The sequence below is a fragment of the Dromiciops gliroides genome, chromosome 5 (assembly GCF_019393635.1).
Source record: "Dromiciops gliroides isolate mDroGli1 chromosome 5, mDroGli1.pri, whole genome shotgun sequence".
In the NCBI taxonomy this organism is placed as follows: domain Eukaryota; kingdom Metazoa; phylum Chordata; class Mammalia; order Microbiotheria; family Microbiotheriidae; genus Dromiciops; species Dromiciops gliroides.
Window position 1 is genome coordinate 277,924,305 of NC_057865.1, and position 21,171 is coordinate 277,945,475.

At 41.4% G+C, this 21,171-nt stretch overlaps 1 protein-coding gene across 5 annotated transcripts in view; it reads left to right on the forward strand.

The window, feature by feature from the left end:
• The window catches only part of ANO4 (anoctamin 4), a 444,684-nt gene that overhangs the window by 301,638 nt on the left and 121,875 nt on the right, over positions 1–21,171 (forward strand). For 3 of the 5 annotated variants that reach the window (XM_043969145.1, XM_043969146.1, XM_043969147.1), the window contains 2 exons: positions 14,973–15,073; positions 19,184–19,228. In XM_043969145.1, the coding sequence (XP_043825080.1) occupies positions 14,973–15,073; positions 19,184–19,228 (146 nt within the window). Of the gene's footprint in view, positions 1–14,970; positions 15,074–19,121; positions 19,229–21,171 lie in introns of those variants that run through there. The other 2 variants (XM_043969148.1, XM_043969149.1) reach the window with 2 other exon arrangements.

Here is a 21,171-nt window from a genome sequence, read left to right on the forward strand (position 1 = left end):
GGTTTGGAAAAAAACAATGAAACAGCCCCTCCCCCAAAGGAGTTTACCTTCTTCTTCTTCTTCTTCTTTTTTTTTTTTAGTGAGGCAATGGGGGTTAAGTGACTTGCCCAGGGTCACACAGCTAGTAAGTGTTAAGTGTCTGAGGCCAGATTTGAACTCAGGTCCTCCTGACTCCAGGGCTGGTGCTCTATCCACTGCGCCACCTAGCTGCCCCGCTTACCTTCTTTTGAGTGAGGAATGTTGTCGTTGTTTTCTTCAATAATAACTACTGTGCCTCCTTGACATTCCTTTGCCTGTTTTTCTTTCTGGTTGAGACTGAGAGAAGAAATGTGCAACCATTTGCTCATGGCTATACAGGAAGGCAGATGAGGGAGAGCTTTTTGAAAGACTAAGATTTATTATTATTTAGTGAAATTTATCTGTAAAATATCACCAAGAAGCTTCCTTTCTGTTAGGAATTCTTATATTAATCAGTGAATTAATTAGTGCACCAGCACAGTGCTTGGTACATAGTTAAGTGCTTAATAAATGCTTATAGATTGATAAATTCATTGATTAATGCAAATATTGCTAACCTTTGATTTTTTTATATCGGGAAAGTTTTTTGTGAATACATTCACACACGAAAGTCGGTTGTATTATGGTGTGGATTATTAATTAACACAGCCAACATACACACAATTAGTAAAGACAGATCTCCATCTGACAATGTACAAGTGGCCTAGCTTCTCTTAGCTTCAGGGAAATGATTTTCATATTCTTCTTTAAAAGCTGGGGTTTTCTTTAACATTCACAGAAAGAAAATCAGAACCTGTGGTTACAGATTCATAAATTACAGTCTATTTTTTTAAGCTAGTGGAATCAATCGACATGGTTATAGACCAGAGAGCAAAAAAGGTTTCCCAGCATGGGAGAAGGGGGGGGGGGTGCTATGGATGGGTAATTGAAGTGGCCAAGTACTGATTTGGGGGAGGGAAAATAGAGAGGATCCAGGCTGAGACTGTCCTAGTATTGCCTTTTCTCATGGAAAAAAATGATTAGACTTTCTCTGTTCTTGATGCCGACAGCGTAACTAGGATCAATATGCAGAAATTACAGAAAGACAGATTTTGGCTCAATATAAAGAAAAACCTCCTAATTATTTGGACTGCACAGAAATGAATGGACTGCCTCATGGAACAGAGAAAAGACTTTCATCCCTGGAAGTCATTAAATAGAGGCTGGATGGTCCACTTTTCTAGTATGTCAAGGACAGAGTTTGTGCTTTGAGTAGGGTTTTATTGCCTTTCTGACTCTCATTTGTATAGCCAGAATTTACCCCAGGGCATAGCACATAATAAGCACTCAATAAAGTGGATTTTTTTCACTTCATTCATTCATTCATTCATTCATATCTTTATAGTTTCTTCCAACTCAAGTTTTCCAGTTCTGAGAGAGATGTTTCATATGGCATAACCTGAGTATCTGTGGCTAACAGAACGCCTTGCACATAGTAGGTCTTCAGTAAGGAAATGTTTGCAGAGTTAATGGATGAAAGATTGGAGTATCTTTAAGATGACATGTCAGTGGAAGAAGGGTAAGTCTGACCATTTATCATTATACTATAGCAGCAGGCTCCTAAAAAATCATTTGCAAATGAGTGTATGGGTGATACACACACATACACATACATATTTGTGTACATATCCCGATAGATAGGTATCATGCTAGCATCTATATAGATAAAGACTAGTCTTATGAATTCATTGGTACCAGGAACTCCCAGGAGAGTAAATTCCTCTTCCACTGCAGGTCAGGACCTTCTCTACTTCTTCTGGTCTTAAGAGAGTTGCCTGGGGCACTGGTCGTGCAGCGATTATGGTGTCAGAGTCAGGACTGGAACATAGGTCTTCCTGGTTTCACAGTCGGCTCTTCGTTCACTAGGTTATTCTGGCTCTCGTCTGTATTTATCCATGCAACTATATCATGACTTTCACTTTTGTGTTTTCAATATGTCACAAGTTGGCATATAAAATTAAACGGAATTTTGGGGGAGTTTTGCAGAAGCTGCAGACAATATGCAAAGGCCAGCAGAAGATACAGGTAGTTTAGAAACTCAGAGATACACAAAATATATGTATAATTTTGTATCATAACCAACCCACATTTTACAATAAGGTACTGTAAACAACCCATAAAAGAAAACAAATTCAGGCTTCTTCTATGGTAGAAAGGGAAAGCCAAAAAATTTTATGTGGATTTTCCAGATCGCGGGGGTGCTGTGTGCTTAACTCCCATGATGTGGAAGGGATAACTTTATCTATATCTTTATACAAATATATAAATCTATATCTGCATAGATCTCAATATCTAAAATGTATGTGTAAATCAATGTAATATACAGGGTGTCCCAAAAGTGTTGTTGCAATTTAAAGCTTTAATAGCTTAAAACTGCACTAAGACTTTTGAGGCACCCTGTGTATCTACACATATTATGTATATATGTTTATTATATTTGTATACATGTGCATACACATACATATGTGTGTATTTTAAAGGTAGGCAGGCAGAGACAGAGAGAGAGAATAAAAGAAAGGGAGAAATAGAGGCAGAGACAGAGATCTACCTGTGGTTGAGGGAGATGTCATGGAAAGATCCTTCCTCCTTTATTTTTACAGTCTTAACATCTAGTTTGAGATTTTTGTCCCTTTAATCCCACAAGATGTGGCAGAATAAATGGGAGACTCTCTGATATGTAATAATCACCTAGTGATGAGCCGTAGCTTAGAGAATTCCCAGTAAACATGAAGGATCATTCTTGGTAATCCGTGTGTGTGTGTGTGTGTGTGTGTGTGTGTGTGTGTGTGTGTGTGCGTGCGTGCGTGCATGTGTGTGCGTGTGTGTGTGCGTGTGTGCGTGCATGTGCGTGTGCGTGTGTGTGTGTGTGTGTGTGTGTGTGTGTGTGTGTGTGTGTGTGTGTGTGTAAGAGGGAAGGGAGGATGTAGTGATCAGAGAGCTCTTATATAAAAACCTGACAGCAAGTGGGACCACATCCCATCAAGAAGTGAAGGTTTGATAGGCTTATTTTTTTTTAATTGTCTTAGGTATAGTGTTTAACTACAGGCACAAATAATTTATTCGCTAGACCAAGAATGAGTGAGATGCAGCGAATGGCCTGAATGTTACTGCTTTCACTGATGCAAGGAAGAATTTACAAGTCAGATGGGGATGCAGGGTGGGGAATGGTTAGACCTATCTATCTAAACAGCCAGATAGATGATTCAGTGAATAGAGTGCTGGACTTAGAGTCAGGCAGACCTGAGTTCACATCCTGCCTCACACGTTTACTAGCTACGTGACCCCGGCAAGTCATTTACCCTCTCTCAGCCTCTACTTCATCTATAAAAGGAGGATAAATAGCAGCCCCTACCTTAGAGAAACAAAGGGGTCAAATGAGATAAGATGGGAAGTGCTTTGTAAACCTTAAAGCACTATATAAATGTTAGCCGTTATTATTTGTTTAGAGAGATGCATATTCCTTCAGATGCATTCCATTCATGCATTTGGAGAACTATTATGTGCAAGGTACTCTCTTGGATATGGATATCCCACAAATGTATCTTATTAGTCTTAGTGTAACTTAACCTCTCAGCCTCAGTTTCCTCACCAGAAACCCTGTTTCATACAGTGCTTGTGAAGATCAAATGAGATAATGTGTGTGAAGTACTTTGTAAACCTTAGCTTATGCTATATTCTTTTGTATGCATGTAGTGTGTGTATGTACACACATACATGTGCATACATATGTGTCTTGTGTGTGTACGTGTGTATGATAGATCCAGTGCAGGTACATGTATATATCTGGCTTCTTGTAAACACAAGCCCTAAGGGAGGCAGTAGTTGTAGTGGAAGGCACCATATCATAAGATGTGGTCTTGAGTCCTACCCTGTCCTTTAATATGCATGTGACTTGGCACAGTTTCTGTCACCCTCTCCAAGACTCAGTTTCTTCATGCATCCACCCTGACAAAGTAGACTGTTCGCCAAGCAGCATAATATGGAGAAGCTGTTATTTGTGTGCCTAACCCAGATATCTTTTTAACCAGTGATTTTCGTTTGTTATTTTCAGTCATTTGTGACCTATAATACTATCTATCTATCTACCTATCAATCACCTATCTATTTATCTATCTATCCATCCATTTGTCTATCCATTTTTCTTTCTTTCTTTTTCTTTCTTCCTTTCTTCCTTTCTGTCTGCCTATATATCTGTATATGTATATATGTGTCTGTATTTATGTATATATATATATATTCATAGATATATTTGTAATGTCAGTCAACAAGGATTTATTAAACTCTTACTAAGTATGTGCCAGGCTTTGTGCCAAAGCCTGACAGGACTTAACAGGACAGTAAAAAGACAAAACATTCCCTGATCTCGAGGATCTTACACTTTTTAAAAAGTATTTTATTATTTTCCAGTTATATATAAGGATAGTTTTCAACATTTGTTTTCACAGGATTTTTAGCTCCAAATTTTTCTCCCAACCTCCTTTCCCTCCCTCCTCCCCAAGATAGAAAACAGTCTGATATTGGTTGTATATATACAATTACATTAAACATATTTTTCTACATTAGTCATCTTGCAAAGGAAAAATTAGAGCACAAGGGGAAAGGCTCAAAAAAAGAAGGAAAAAACAGTCCAAAAGTAGAAACAGTATGGTTCAGTCTGCATTCATAATTCACAGTTCTTTTTTCTGGATGTTGAGAACATTTTCTATCATTGGGTTCTTTGAAACTGCTTTGGATCATGGCACTGCTGAGAAGAGCCAAGTCTATCCCCATTGTTCATCACACAATGTTGCTGTTATTGTGTACAATGTTCTCCTGGCTCTGCTCCTCTTTATCAGCATCAGTTCATGTAAGTCCTTCCAGGTTTCTTTGAACTCCTCCTACTCATCGTTTCTTACAGCACAATAGTATTCCATTACATTCATACACCACAACTTGTTTAGCCATTCCCCTATTGATAGGCATTCCCTAAATTTCCAATTCTTTGCCACTATAAAGAGAGCTGCTATAATTTTTTTCTGTACATGTGGGTCCTTTTCCCTTTTCTATGGTCTCTTTGGGATACAGACCTAGTAGTGGTACCACTGGGTCAAATGGTATGCACAGTCCCATAGCCCTTTGGACATACTTCCAAATTGCTCTCTAGAATAGTTGGATCAGTTCACAGCTCCACCAACAACGCATTTGTGTTCCAGTTTTTCCACAGCTTCTCCAACATTTATTATTTTCCTTTTTTGTCATATTAGCCAATCTGATAGGTGTGAGGTGGTACCTCAGAGTTGTTTCAATGTGTATTTCTCTGATCAATAGTGATCTAGAGCATTTTTTTTCATATGGCAATAGATAGCTTTGACTTCTTCATCAGAAAACTGCCTGTTTGTATCCTTTCACCATTTCTCAATTGAGGAATGACTTGGTTTCTTATAAATCTGGTTTAGTTCCCAATATATTTTAGAAATGAGGCCTTTATCAGAAATGCTGGCTGTAAAAATTGTTTCCTGGTTTTCTGCCTCCCTTCTAATTTGGCTGCATTGCTTCTGTTTGTACAAAACCTTTTAAATTTAACGTAATCAAAGTCTTCCATCTTGCATTTCATAATATTCTCTATCTCTTGTTTGGACATAAATTGTTTTCCTCTCCATAGATCTGAGAGTTAAACTATTCCTTCCTCTCCTATTTTATCTATGGTATCACCCTTTATGTCTAAATCTTGAACCCATTTTGACTTTATTTTTATATAAGGTGTAAGATGTTGGTCTATGCCTAGTTTCTGCCATACTCTCTTCCAGTTTTCCCAGCAGTTTTTGACACATACTGAATTCCTATCCCAGAAGCTGGAGTCTTTGGGTTTATCAAACAGTAGATTAATATAGTCATTTACTACTGTGTCTCATGTGTCTAGCCTATTCCATGGATCTTACACTTTTAAAGCAGGAGATAACATAAAAATAAGTAAGTACATATGAAGCACTTGGGAACTAAGCTTAGAGGGGAAGGCACAAGTAGTTGGGGACTGGGAAAAGGTGCTAAAGGTTATGGCTGAGCTGAGTCTTGAAGGAAAAGGTGGGAAACTGAAATGTTGAGGTGAGGCAGGAGATCATTCCAAGCACAAGGTGGCAGTCATTACAAAGTCATGGAAATGGGAGGTTGAAATAATGGGTAAAGAACAGCAAGGCAATGGTTCAACTGGACCACAGAGTAAGTGAGGGGAGTCAAGTATAAGAGGATTGGAGAGAAGGGGCATCTAGGTGGCACAGTGGATATAGCATTGGCCCTGGATTGAGGAGGACCTTAGTTCAAATTCAGCCTCAGACACTTGACACCTACTAGCTATATGACCCTGGGCAAGTCACTTAACCCCAATTGCCCCACCAAAAAAAAAAAAGAAAAAGAGGACTGGAGAGGTAGGAAGTAGCCACATTGTCCAGAGCTATCAGTGCCAAACAGAGAATTTTCAGTTTAATCCTGGAAGTAATAAGGGAGCCGCTGGAGTTTATTAAGGCAGAAAAAGGAGGGAGAGGAGTCTGGGTGGCCTGGTCAGATCTCTTTGTATGCATAAAGAACTTTCTGGAATATCAAGGAAGACAGCAGACTCATTTAAATCAACCTTGGCACATAAGCTCTTTGTCTTTTCTCTGGTGTCTTGGATCACTGTTCTGTCTCCTCATCTCCTCCCACTCATTTCTCCATGAGGAACTTTTAAAGATGCCAATTACAAGCTTTGAGAAAGGTCTGAATAATTTCTTGTCGGAATGGATCACCTAGCGAAACATCCAGGAGAACAAATAGCAGGGATCCAGGGGGACAAAAATAGGCTCTTAGTAGAAGTTGCAAAAGAGGTCAAGAATCCAGTAGAACTGTTATTTGTCTTCATCCTCCTTTGTATTTATATTTATAAATATATATATATATATACATATACACACACACACACACACACACACACACACACACACACACACATAGTAGGCCTCCACTGGTCACGGACGACCATGGATCAGCGCCTTGAAGAACCAAAGGCCACAGTGTGGCTGTGCAGTCTGATACGGGAGCTGCAGCTTCTGAGTGACTTATAACTGGTAACTGCCACATCCTGTGTTGTATCTACCCCATGAGGAGTAGCTGGAGTGCCCTCTCCAGGGCGCTGGCCTGGGCAGATCAATATGGAAAACAAGTTGTTGCCCATGCAGCAGGTTTTCCCTCTCCGCGACATTGGTGGATCCAAAGGAGAGGCAGAGCCAGTACAGTTTGGCACCAGTGCCGCCGCAGGAGGTGCCAGAGGGATGTGATGTCCAACATCCAACTGCCTAAGGGACTCTGACTCCTGATTTTTCCTCGAGGTTAACTCCCGAAGCCTTCCCCATATATAGGTATAGTTTAAAATCAGGGTTTCCTTCCCCTAGGCGGGTTGCCTGCCAAAGCTAATGAGCCCCACCTGCCCAAAGTGACTGGTTTTAAGGTGCCAGTGACTCGCCTTCACCCCTTCTCCTGTTAGTGGAAACAGTTCCACCACAAGAAGGCCAGGAGTTGGGGCTTCGATTGTCACAGGCTATTTGAGATGCACGCCATTGGAGCATTTTATAGAGAGTGGGAGCTTATCCCCACTCCCACCTCCGCAAGACAAACCTTTGGAACCTATTTGTATATACACATATATTTACACACACACACACACACACATACACACACACACACACATATATTTGTGTGTATATGTATATCTTACCTGTAAGGGCCAATTGTATGGGACCCTCTCCACATTGGTCAATCAATGCCCTATACCTAGAGAGAGAAAATATGAAAATCCAAATTTCATTCCTTCATATTCTTTTCTATACTGTCTTAACTAACTTCACTTTCATTAAATGTTATCTATTTCTACTTTTAGCTGAAGTCAAAACTACATGTAAACTTTGGCATAGCATTTGAAGGAAGAGGGGACAGAAGTCCTACCACATTATACATCACTTTCACTTTTATCTTGTGTTTTTTTTTTTAAGTTTGGGGGGGCAGGGCAATGAGGGTTAAGTGACTTGCCCAGGGTCACACAGCTAGTAAGTTGTCAAGTGTCTGGGGCCATATTTGAACTCAGGTCCTCCTGAATCCAGGGCTGGTGCTTTATCCCCTACACCACTTAGCTGCCCCAAAAGGTTTCTTTTAATTTTAATATCACCTTTATTTTTCAATATTTTCCTTCTTTCTCCTCCCTCCTAGAGAGCCATCTTTTTTAGTAAAGAGAAAAAAAAAACAGAAAAGGAAGTAAGTTAAGTTAAACTGACTGGTGCATTAACCGAGTCTGATATTTTATGAACTGTTCCACACCCATATTTCCCCACCTCTGCAAGGAAGAAAAGGAGATTGATTCTCACATAGTTCTTCTCCTCTTTAGGTCCAGTCTTGGGCATTATAATCACTTCTATCTGTAGAGTTCTTACTGATAGAATCCTACTGATTGATAAAACAATATTGACAAATGTCTAAGAAATTTCTGGGTTTTAAAAAATTTTTTCTTAACTAAACTATTTGTACACTTAAATCTCTGGGGGAAAATAGCTTAATACTTTGGAAAACCTATTTGGAGACAATAGAAAAAATATTTTTCAGTAGGAAAAAAAATGATACGGACACTCTAATCAGTAATTGTTTCAGATTTATTTTTTTCAGAGGGCAATCTTCAGAACGCACTCAGTATTGGGAAGTGGGCTCATGTTCATTCTATTGTCTGCTCTTTGAAAAGCTGAATATTAATGACACAAAAGTCATCTACATTTAAGTCTTTTCTTTGGAATATATACAAGAGCAAGAGCAACCTATCATTACTGATGAAAGTGGCATGAATATTTTCTCTTTACTGTCAAAATAGTTTTTAACGTTTCTGAGCAATTTAAATATAGAGTGGACAAACATTAAGTCTTCAAGGCAAAAATGTTTCTATATTAGAGGCTTGTCCTTGTTCTGCATTACTTGAACTCTGTCTTCTTGATGAACAAAACCTTCTTAAAAGCAATTTACACAGATCGGTAAGAAGCCTACCAGGAGTATGTTTTGAAATTTTTTATGGTGAGGAAAGCTGGGATCTTTAAGATGATCCTGGGATGGATGCATCCAAAGTTAACGATGGTGTGAATCAGCAGGGACCAGCCATGCATGGCAGGGTTTCACTAATCTTTTTATTTTAAAGAACAGAGCACACACCTATGGAAAAGCAGTCAAGGTAGTGGCTTGCCCTGGATGGTGAAAATAAGCAAGTTTTCCTGACCTGATGTTCCATGTCTACACCAAAGTCAGTGGCCATGGAGAACTAGTCAGGGTCTGTCTGTTTGCAACTGATGGAAGCAAAATTGGAGGTATGGCTCTTCAGTTTCCCATTGGAGTCAGTCACACAAAGGAATATTCAAGAAAAATCTCAAAGTTGAGCTTGCATGGCATTTAATGAAATGCCACAAGTATCTCCTGGATGCAAGGCTCTGTACCAAGTGATGGAGGCACAAAGAAAGTCAGAAAATCTTCCCTGCCCTCAAAGAGCTCACAGTCTAATCAAGGAGATGACATACATATGACAAAGTGTATTCAAGGCAGATGGAAGGTAACTTCAGAGGGAAGGCAATGGACACAGAACACACCAGAAAAGACCTCCTGCAGAAGATGGAAGCTCAGCTGGGTCTTCCAAGAAGCCCAGGAGGCAGGGGGGAGGTGGAAGAGAGGAGAGAGAATGTCCCAAGCATGGGGCTGGGCAGGGCAGCCAGTGTAAAGGCATGGCGTCTGTGGAGGGATCATGCTAGGAGAAGATGAGTTGAATGCATATGGGATATGTTCCATGAAAAAGGGACGGGGGACATGACGGCAGTCTTCAGTTATTTAAAGGATTGTCACAAGTGGGGTTAGACTTGTTCTCTTTCGCCCCAGAAGACAGAATTTGAAGAGTAATGGCTACAAAGTTCAAAGAGCCAGATGTAGGCTAAATATAAGAAACAACTGGCCTACCCTTAAAACAATCCCAAAATGGAATGGTCCACTTCCACCAATAGTGGACACTCTCTCTCCCCGATGGTCCTCAAGGCAGCCACTTTACACATGCATTGTGAAAGGGATTCTTGTTCAAATGCAGGCTGGCCTGAATGGCCTCTGAGATTCTGTGACTCAGCATCGACTCACAGAGCAGCAAAAAGCTGTTGAGGGGGACATGACCCCGCCAAGAATTCGGCACAAGGCCCGGCTCACCCCAGTCATCCTGAGGACATTTGTTGGTAAAACAGCAAGGATCGCTTCACAGAAAGACCAGAAAGGAGACAAGCCCACTGCTGCTTCTGAGCTGACTCCGTTCCTATCAGCAATGAGACTGGAGCTCGCAATACTGAATAAGCTCTGAGAACAGGAGGGTGGTAGCTCATAGGAAGGTGGAATTTTGAGCAGTGTCCAGAATGGATCAAATGTTGTTGTTTGTCCTTCGTTCTCAAAGAAGACCATGACGTCAAAGTGATGTCATGACTTATACTACATTGGATTTAAGTGAGGAAGAACTGGGGCATCTAGGTTAACGAAGTGGATAAAGTACCAGCCCTAGATTCAGGAGGACCTGAGTTCAAATGCAGCCTCAGACACTTGACACTTACTAGCTGTGTAACCCTGGGCAGGTTACCTAACCCTCATTGCCCCCACCAAAAAAAGAAAAGAAAGAAAAAGAAAATAAGTGAGGAAGAGCTATGCAAGGTCATCAACCTCTCTCTCCCCTCAGGAGCCATCTGGGTCCAGTGGCAAGACATATATCAGGATGACTGGAGATGGTTCTGGTTGTTTAAGGCAACTGGGGTTAAATGACTTGCCCACGGTCACACAGCTAGTAAGTGTCCGGGATAAGATTTGAACTCAGGTTCTCCTAACTTCAGGTCCTGTGTTCTATCCACTGCATAACCTAGCTGTCCCAGAACTAATCAAATATACTCAGAAGCAATCCAAGCTGGGATGACCATTTTAAAGGCCCTCAGGAATCTGTTTTTAAGATAGCTAGAAGGGGCAGCTAGGTGGCGCAGTGGATAGAGCACTGGCCCTGGAGTCAGGAGGACCTGAGTTCAAATCCGGCCTCAGACACTTGACACTTACTAGCTGTGTGACCCTGGGCAAGTCACTTAACCCCCATTGCCACACACACACACACAAAAAAAAGATAGCTCGAAGACGGGGTAGATAGAACACTGACATTAGAATCAGGAAGACCTGAGTTTGGGTATTGTCTCAGATACCTACTAGCTGAGTGACCCTGGGCAAGTCACTTAACATTCTCACTCTGTTTCTTCATCTGTAAAATGGATGTGAGGTGCTTTGCAAATGTTAAATACTATGTAAATGTTAGTTATACCTGCTGTTGTTGTTGTTGTTTTAAAGCTCTCTGAAAGTAGGATTCCAAAAGTATAGAAAAGAGCATGGATTGGACTATTACTAAAAACAAAAGCAACAAAAACAAAACAAAACACAGTGCACTTGTCTAAGGAAACCTCAGCAATGGTGGCCTCACATGCCAACTTTCTGTTCCTATAAAATAAGAATCATCTGTGCATACATGAAGGACATCCTTGATGAACACATGAGATGGGAACAGCCAGGCTTCTGTAGACCCTTTTCTACAGTGGACTGCATCCTCCCACTATCACTAGGTAAAAACCCATTTCTCTCTATCCACAGAACCTAATGCACTGTTTGCAGGACCTATACTAAGTTGCTGAAAGGGGGATCAGGAAGCAGCTAACATTTGTGTTGGGTTGTAAAGGTTGGGTAGGAACCAAACTGGAGAAGAGAAAAAGGAAAGAGATGCCAGGCATGGGGAACATGAACAAAGATATCAGCATTTTAGAGCTCATTTCATTTTGAAGAAATACGAAGTAACCCAGTATACATAGTACACAGAGGGAATTAATGTTAGACCAAAAAGATGAATTGGGACCATTGTGGAATGTTGTGGAGGGTAAAGGATTTTGATTTCTATTTAGGAGGTAGTAGGGAGCTATTGAAGGCTCTTGGGCAAAATAATGGCATGATCAGATCTCTCTTTAAGAAAGATAATTCTGGGGGAAATGTAGTTGGACTCCAAGAAATCCAAAATATTCCAACCCCCTCAGCCAAAGGGAAAACAGCTTTGTCTCCCACCTCAGGAATAAGGTGTAGCAGAGCAGGACCCTGGTATACCAATAAGCAATATCAAGTTCTGCAAGATGATATGCAGGTTAAAAGACCTGGTCTTCTCTTAATCCAGTGAGAGAGATTTTCCATAGTGAGTCTGTCTCCCAGTCATATATCCTGTCTCCTAATAAATCTTTTTATTCCCCCCCACAAAAGAAACAACCAACCAAAAAGAAATGGGGGGGGGCAGCTAGGTGGCACAGTGGAAAAAGCACCAGCCCTGGATTCAGGAGAACCTGAGTCCAAATCTGGCCTTAGACACTTCACACTTAATAGCTGTATGACCCTGGGCAAGTCACTTAACCCCCATCGCCCCACGAAGAAGAAGGAGAAGGAGAAGGAGGAGAGAAGGAGAGAAAGAAAGAAAAGAAATGGGAAGGGAAGGGAAGGGAAGGAAAAAGGGAAGGGAAGCGAAGATAATTCTGGCTGTGGTAGCAGTCAATCAAACAAATCTTTATTAAGTGACTGTGTATTAAGCCAAAGACCAAGTGCTGGGCACCAGGGTTAGAGAAATAATGCATGACTCAATTCGTATTCTCAAAGAGCTTAAATTATAGAGGAGGGGGGACCATGAGGCATGGGTACAAATATATGAACAAGTGACTTCCATCCTTAAAAAACCTCCCCCCCACCCCCGACTTCCCCTTTTCCTGAAACTACCACCCTATATCCTTCCTCCTTTTCTCTTTGAAACACCTAGAAAAGGCTCTCTCCATTGGCTGCCTCTGCTTCCTATCTCTTCGCTGCTGAGCTGTCTGCACTCTGGCTTCCCACCTCATCACTCACCTCAACTCATTCTCTCCAAAGTTCTCCAACGATCTCTTCACGTCTCAACCTCATGGCCTTCTCTCCATCCTCACCTCATTCTTCTCAGAGTCTCTGCAGCCTTTGACGCTGCTCACCATGCTCTCCTCCCAGACGCACTCTCCTCTCTGGGCTTTTATGACCCACGCCCTCCTGGTTCTCCTCTGACCTGTCTGACCACACACTCTAGGTTCCTTTGCTGGCTCTTCATTCAGACCACACAGCCGTCTTCTGGGCTTGGTCCCAGGCCTTCTACTTAGTCTTGGTGACCTCATTCATTCCCATTGGTTTAATGATTTCTGTAAGGTGGTAACTGCCAAGTCTCTGTGCCTAACACCACGTTCTCTTCCCTGCTTCATTCCCCATCAAAGGAACTGGATTTCATGAAAGTATCTCAACCTCAACATGGCCCAAACTGAGCTCATTATCTTTTTGCTCTTGCAGCACGTAACACACACACACACACACACACACACACACACACACACACACACTCCTCTTCTTTTTTTCTTTTTTTTTTTTTTTTTGGTGAGGCAATTGGGGTTAAGTGACTTGCCCAGGGTCACACAGCTAGTAAGTGTTAGGTGTCTGAGGCCGGATTTGAACTCAGGTTCTCCTGACTCCAGGGCCGGTGCTCTATCCACTGCACCACCTAGCTGCCCCACACATTCCTCTTCCAAACTACCACCATTATTTCAGTCTCTCAGGTTTGTAATCTTAGAACTTTCTTTAATCCTCATTCTCCCTCACCCCAGATTTCCAATCAGTTGCCAGTTCTTTCACTTTTAAGCCTTAGTACCTCTGATACCTTGTATCAGAGCAAGGAGAGCATGGGAGGAAGCAGGCTATTGCAGTAGAACAGGTGGGTGATGATGAAGGTAGGTCTGTTCTAACATGGTGGCAGAGGGACGAGAGAGGAAGGGACAGATATGACAGACATTGTGGCAGTGTAATTAACAGGACTAAAGAACTGATTGGATGTGAAAGACTTGGGAGAGAGGAGTGTCAAAGAGAACACCAACATTGGAGCCCAGGTGAATGACTACCCTGAAGATGTATCATACTACAAAGCAAACTTAAGTGGATTTGAAATCAAGAGATTTGGGTTCAAATCTCACCTTCATCCGTTACCGCTTGTATGACCTCAGCCAAGTCATTTAACCCCTCTCAGCTTCAAATGCCCTCATCTGTAAAATGGAGTCTGCTGGATAGGAGTTCACATTGGAGGGATACACTGAACACCAGAGGATTTGGAAGCAAAGGTCTGTTACTACAGCTCAGGAGGATAGAATGTTTTTGCTCTGCCTGTTAAGTCACTTCCACTGAGCAAGCATGACCGGGATGAACAATGGGACAGATGTGCTCTCAGTGGGCATGATGCCCACTGCAGAGGGTGGGATTGGTCCCTATCACTGTGGACCAATTGGCAAGGGAATTACATCAACATAGACTGAAGGCAAGAATGTTCTTAAGACCATAGACGAGGAATTTGGAAGGCAGTCAGATGAGGAAGTCACAGCCCGCTGGGTGTGGCTCTACCTTAGGCAAACCTGCATTGCTTCCCAAGCCAGGAATGAAAGTGCCAGGGCTGAACCTGCCCCTCCCCTGTCAACCTGTGGTTACTCAAAGGAGATTGACCTATTTAACTTGTAAAGCCCCTTCCAGCCATCTATGATCTCAGGAGGAAGCCTGTTGGAATAAATGTTGCTGTAGTTTGGGATAGATCAACATGTCTTCCTGAGAACTTCAGCAATTAGCCCAGTGCCTGGCACCTAGTAAGCACTGTATAAAGCTTGATCCATCTCTCTCCCACTCCAATGGCAACTGGAGAGTGATACAGATACTAAGCAGGGGAGCCCCACATGTGCTATTTTTCTCCCATTCCATCCCAAATTAAGCCCTAAATGACTTTGAAATACTTAATCTTTTTTTTCTTTCAGTCCTCTGTCATAAATAGTGACATTATCTTCGTGAAGTTGCATGCCCCCTGGGAGGTGCTAGGCAGATATGCAGAAGTCATGAATGTCAGAATGCCTTTCAGGTAAGGGTTAATACACTTTCTCCCCTTTCTCTTTGTTGCTTCCCTTTGTACCTAATGTCTCTTTCCCTACTTTGAGTGGACTCAGAAAAATATGACCAAAATGCAGATGGAAAAGTTATTAGGCTCTAATAGTCAAGAGAAAAATAATTAGGGGAATAATTAGTACCTAATAATTAGGAGAAATACTTCTAAAAAACACAAATAACTTAGGATGGTCAGTTAGGATGGTGAATTCACTGCCCTTTTGGGAGAATCCTAACTATTTCATACATGAACAACCCTGTCTTGTGAGAGAGACACTGTTTTTAAGTGCTGGTTTCATCTTAAAGAGCTGCTGGGTTTTGTTTTGTTTTTAAGATTTTAACACGTGTTGCTGATTTTGAATGGTCTTCCTATTGATATTGGCGTAATGATGGTACACAAGCTACACACACACACACACACACACACAGTTTTGGTAAACATCTGCAAAAGAATCTGACCAGAATATATTTACCATCTTGAATCCCAATTCCATACTCACTATCTTTGGTGAGTCCATCAAAGAGTCACCTGCTGCTTTAAATATTCAGGCTATGAGGTAGCATGGTACAGTATTGCATAGAGAGTCATCCTCAGGATCAAGAAGACCTGAGTTCAAGTCTTACCACTGACATATACTGGCTGTGAGACCCTAAGAAAAACACTTAACCTCTCAGTTGTAATGCATTGAAGAGAGTTTTGCAGGTTATATTATGCTATAGGTTGCAGTGGAGAATGGTATAGGTTATACTCAAGTTATAGTGCAGTAAAGAGAGTTTTTTCAGGTCTGGTAGGGGGGAAAAGGAGGACAAAATGGAAAAAAATGAAGTCAGATCACAGAATGCTAAGGGGACACTGTATTCATGCTCTTCAAGGGAAAATTGAGAATGTTTTATGCATGGCTAATTTAGTTATCTCCAAAAGCACATTTTGTTCGATTCAGTCATGTTTCTATTCTCCATTTGAGGAGATCCTCATTTATGAAGGAAGAGTAGATGAAGCAGCAAGCTGACCTGAAGGGATAAATGCCCAGCGCCATAGGAGTGCCTGCAGGGGTAGGTCCCAGAAGTGAAAGACAATTTTGACTCTAAGGCCAATTTTAATGGAATGAAAGATTCAGTCTGTTGCGTTGACATTTGTCTGCCCACAAAACCAAGCTCAAAGGCAGGAACAAAGTATTCTCGGTGCCACTGCCCACAGGCCCCCAGTTTAATGAGCTGTGGAGAATTGGGCATACCATGGAACAGATATGAGCATGAAGGCTGTGTCAAAAAACGAGCTAAAACCAGTTTTGAACATACCTGGTTTCTACTGATTTATAGTTTTCATTTTTGTTCCCTGTTTTATATCATGTCCTTTAGCCCTGGGTCTTTTAAGCTGTGCATTAACCAGGGGATAAAAAAAAGGTTTCTTGGATATCCAGAAATTGTTTACCTTGAAGCCAATCATGCATTACAAATTTTTATATACTCATCTTGCTGAAACATTTGTTGAAATTGTTGCCCACACTAAATAAAAACACCACCACAACCTGTCCCAGAAAAAAATAATATTATCTCTGGTGCAGGAAATAGATACAGAAACTTAGCCAATTGTTTCTGTTTTCTTCAGGAGTTCTTAGCACTTGTGTGTGTGTGTGTGTGTGTGTGTGTGTGTGTGTGTGTGTGTTGCAGACCTTTGGAAGTCTAGGATAGCCTATGGGTCTCTTCTCTGAATTGTGTTTTAGAATATATAAAATAAAATATGGTGTTACAAAGGAAACCAGTACTAACAATAATAATAATAGTTAGCACTGATGTAAGTCCTTAAGTTTTGCAAAGCATTTTACCAGTATTACCTCATAGATCCTCACAATTAACCTGTGAGGAACAAACTGTGATTATTGCCAGTTTATAGTTGAGCAAACTTTGGTAAACAGATGTAAAACGACTTGCCAATGACCGCAAAGCTAATAAGTGCCTGAGGCAGGATTTCAAACTCAGGTCTTTCTGACTCCAGTCCAGTCACTTGACCTGGCATAGAGAGGCATCCTCAGAATCAGAAAGACCTGAGTTCAAGTCCTACCCACTGTCTAAAGCTGCCCGATTATATTATAGTTAATAAAATATTTTTTAAAACCAGACTTAAGGTTAAGAACCCACTTTTAAATGGCCTACCAGACCTATAGTTGCATTGCTACAGGGATCTCTGCAGTGAGGAAACTTCAATGCAAGTGGATCTTTATTCTGCAGTCTTAGAGAATTGTCTGAAACACTAAGAGGTTAAGTGACTTACCCAGGGTCACACAGCCAATGTGTGTCAGAGGTGAGGCTTGAACTCACATCTTCTGGGTCAGCTCTCTATCTACTACTCCATGTGCTCCTCTGCTCTTAGCTTAAGGAATCGGGAGGGGTTTATTGTATTAGCAATAGTTTATCAAGACCTTTCCTAGGACCACAAGGGTTGGGACCCCAAAAGAACAGAATAATTTACTTGTCTAGGAAGACTTCTCCTGATCTCTTTGTCCTAAGTCTACTTTAATATGAACAATTAAAATGAAAATTATAATTAGAAGTAACACCATGATCTGGCCATTTCTGCCCCTTAGCAATTCTGGGGTGATATATTCATCTGTAGTGGGGGAAATATGGATTATTAAAATACAGTGATGGGCATGCCATGATGTCCTTGTATTCTCCAGTCAGGCAAAGAATTCTGGTTTGAATGAGGAGCACATGGACACATCTAAGAGGCAGAGTTTTCATTCATAACAGTTTCACTATAACAAGCAAGCTCCCACTTGGTGTGCTGTGTTTTAAAAGCCACATCAACATTTGTATGTATTTATGATTTCCTGTATCCTACACATTGAAATTCCAAGTTCAGTCCCCTTTGATTTATCACCTCTGCAGTGTGTGCAAAACGAAGGGGAAAACAGCATAATATCTTTTATTGTAGGAAATTGCCAATAAAATCTGCCTCTGAATCATGTTTATGGGCAATGGGAGATCTTTAAGTTTGCCTAAATATGCAAGATGAGTTGTGTGGAGCTAAGCCTTCATTTTCCACAAGTGATATGCATCTGGAGCAATTGAGAACACATTGAAACTGTCTTGGTTAAAGAACAAAAATCCCCAGTGAATGATGGTCAAAATTAGGAGCGGGAGACCAGATTTAAAGCATCTTCATTGTGCTGAAAATAATGCCATTAAATACTTTCACATTTGAAGTCTCAAACACATTCTCTCTCTCTCTCTCTCTCTCTCTCTCTCTCTCTCTCTCTCTCTCTCTCTCTCTCTCTCTCTCTCTCTCTCTCTCTCTCTCTCTCCCTCCATCTCTTCTCTACTCTCCCTCCGTCTCCCTCCCTCTCTCCTCTTTCTCTCTCCCCATCTCTTTCTTTCTTTTTCTATCTTTTTCTTCCCCCACTCTCTCCCCTTCATTCTCTCACTTATCTCTCTCAAGTTGAGACCATTGAGGAAAGCCACATGTACAACTTATAATGCAGCAACTTATATGTTTGCAGCTTGACTTAATTACTTTCTCTAATTCCTGAGTTTCCCCCCTATTTAACTCAATTGGGGTCAACATGCATAAAATTACATTTATTTTTAAATGGAAGCCTAACCCAGAATTTGCATTTCCCTGAGAAAAAAGCTAACTTCTTAAGAGAGTGACCTTCAGGTCACCCCCCCCCCCGCCCCCATCATTTTACCCTAATGCCTTCTGGGAAGTGTCAGGAAGTGTTTGCCATACAAGACCATAGTATTATAAAGGATCTTGAGCTGAAAGGGAACTCAGGGGTGTCACGTAGGCCAATCGTCTCATTTTACAGATGAGGAAACTGAGGCCCGGGGAGGCATCTCCAAATCCCTGTGTCCCACGTGTGATATGTGGGAGAGGCCAAGAGACAGGAGAGTCCCATGAGATGCTGTGGATGGGGAATGTTTGCCCTGAGTTCCTGTTACAGTTCTCACTGTTAATCTCTTTTTAGTTTCTTCCTTCACCTCTTACAGGCTTCTATCTTCAATCTCCTTTCCTTCCTTGCTAGTTCAAACTGTAACTGACGATGGGTTTTCTTCTCGACTGGCTTCATTTTTGCTGTTCTTCCAGGAGAAAAATCTATTACCTGCCCCGCCGGTACAAGTTCATGAGCAGGTTAGTAACCCATTCAATCCAGGTGGCCTTTCTTTGGCCCATTGGTTGGTGGATTCAACAACTTCCAGAGGTTACAAGCTGGGAGAATGGGTATTTGCCACATGGGAAGGCCTGCCAAATTCCACATTTAAAAAGTACTTGTTGGGGCAGCTAGGTGGCACAGTGGATAGAGCACCGGCCCTGGAGTCAGGAGGACCTGAGTTCAAATCTGACCTCAGACACTTGACACTTACTAGCTGTGTGACCCTGGGCAAGTCACTTAACCCCAGTTTCCTCCAAGAAAATTTTTTTTAATAAACACAAAAAAAGTACTTGTTTCCAAATGGCCTAAAAGGGAGCAAAACTAAAAATGGGCCTTTTCAAATTCTTTCCTGCCGCAAGCCAGCTAGCTCTCCATGCCTGGTAGGAACTTGGCTCATTTTGCAAGTATATTTGGGGGGAAATTTTTTTCAGCACCCAGGATCAGATAAATTGATGCTTTTCAATTTTGAAGGCTTCTTAACATCTTTGGCTTGGATGATATTTTTCCCTCCCAGTTAAAATCATATCTCCCCTGCTCTGAAGTCCTTGAAAGCTATTCCAAATACAAGCAGATTAAACTGTATTTGACAACCCTTCTATGACCTTGATTGTCCCAGTTTGGTTCACTAAGATACTCTCTCATCTCAGATTGAGAGCTGTTTTGTTAGTAAAGCTGGCAAGTATATAACTTTAGCAAAGGCCAGAGTCCATCCTCTTTGTGAGAACAGCTGCATTGAGCAAATGTCGCAAATACTCCACATCCTCCCAACGCTTGTTTCTTCTGATTGGTTAAAGGGAAGAAAGGGGGAGGGTAGTGATGAAGTGATGGAGTGGTGTTCTTTTATGTCTCCCTTAGTAAGCATTAGAGAAAGAGACTTTTAATTTCTGAAGCACAATAGTTCTCCTTTCAAGCGAGTCAATTAGTCTAACAATTAACGGGTCCTTTTTGAAAAATTTAATAGTTGTTCATTTTAGTCTAATGTTTCAGGGCTCAATGATGTTTTGGTTAAATATTTCCATAAAGGGGGACTAGAATGTCCACAATTAATGTAATAATGCTCCTTAATGGAGCAGCTTAATAAATTCTCTTTAACTTATTAAATCTGTTCAGTGCTTTGTGCAGAGTTGGCCTGTTTCTGTACTTTAAGGATCTCTGATTTTATTGGTGTGGTAACAGACGACAATCCCTCTCTGGTCTATAAGAATTGTTGTGGCTGAATAGTTCCTCTGTCTGTAGTGAATCTGGTGATGAGTCTCTCTTCACATAGCCAGATTGGTCCTCAGACAGCAGGCATACGGGGCCCGTACTCGACACAACATCCAAAGCAGGAATTTGGCATCCAAACAATCCATATTGTGATCATTTCTATCTATCTGCTAATCTGTATTAGAGGTCATTGCTAAAAGAGGTGCAGCGGCTCCTTGAGCACTCGAAAAAGTGTCAGAAAACCTTGGTTCATGTCCCAGATCTGCCACGTACTAGGTGGGTGATCACAAGCAAGTCATCAGCTTGGGCCTCAGTTTCCTCATTTGTAAAATCAAGGAATGTGATCCATTAAAGGAATTTGGGCAGAGGATTAATAAGGTCAGAGTGGCCATCCTCTACCCCCTTCATTATAAGATTGTGCCCTTTAGGCTAGTGTATGTTTTACTGAAAGTCGGAGAAAATAAAAGTGGTTCAAAGAGTCCAGGGCACAAGGAAAGACTCTCTCTTGCACCTTGGTGCCCTCCACTGGAATTTGAATTGGACAGTAGGACTCTGTTGGACACTGGAGGCCCCAGCCCTTCACCTTCATTTCTTGTGGGGCAACAGCCTATGAAATGGTCTTCCCATGGCTAGTTTTTTTTTTCTTATTCCAATCCATTCTTTAAATTGTTATTCAATTGTTTTCAGTCATGTCTAACTCTTTGTGAGTCCTTTT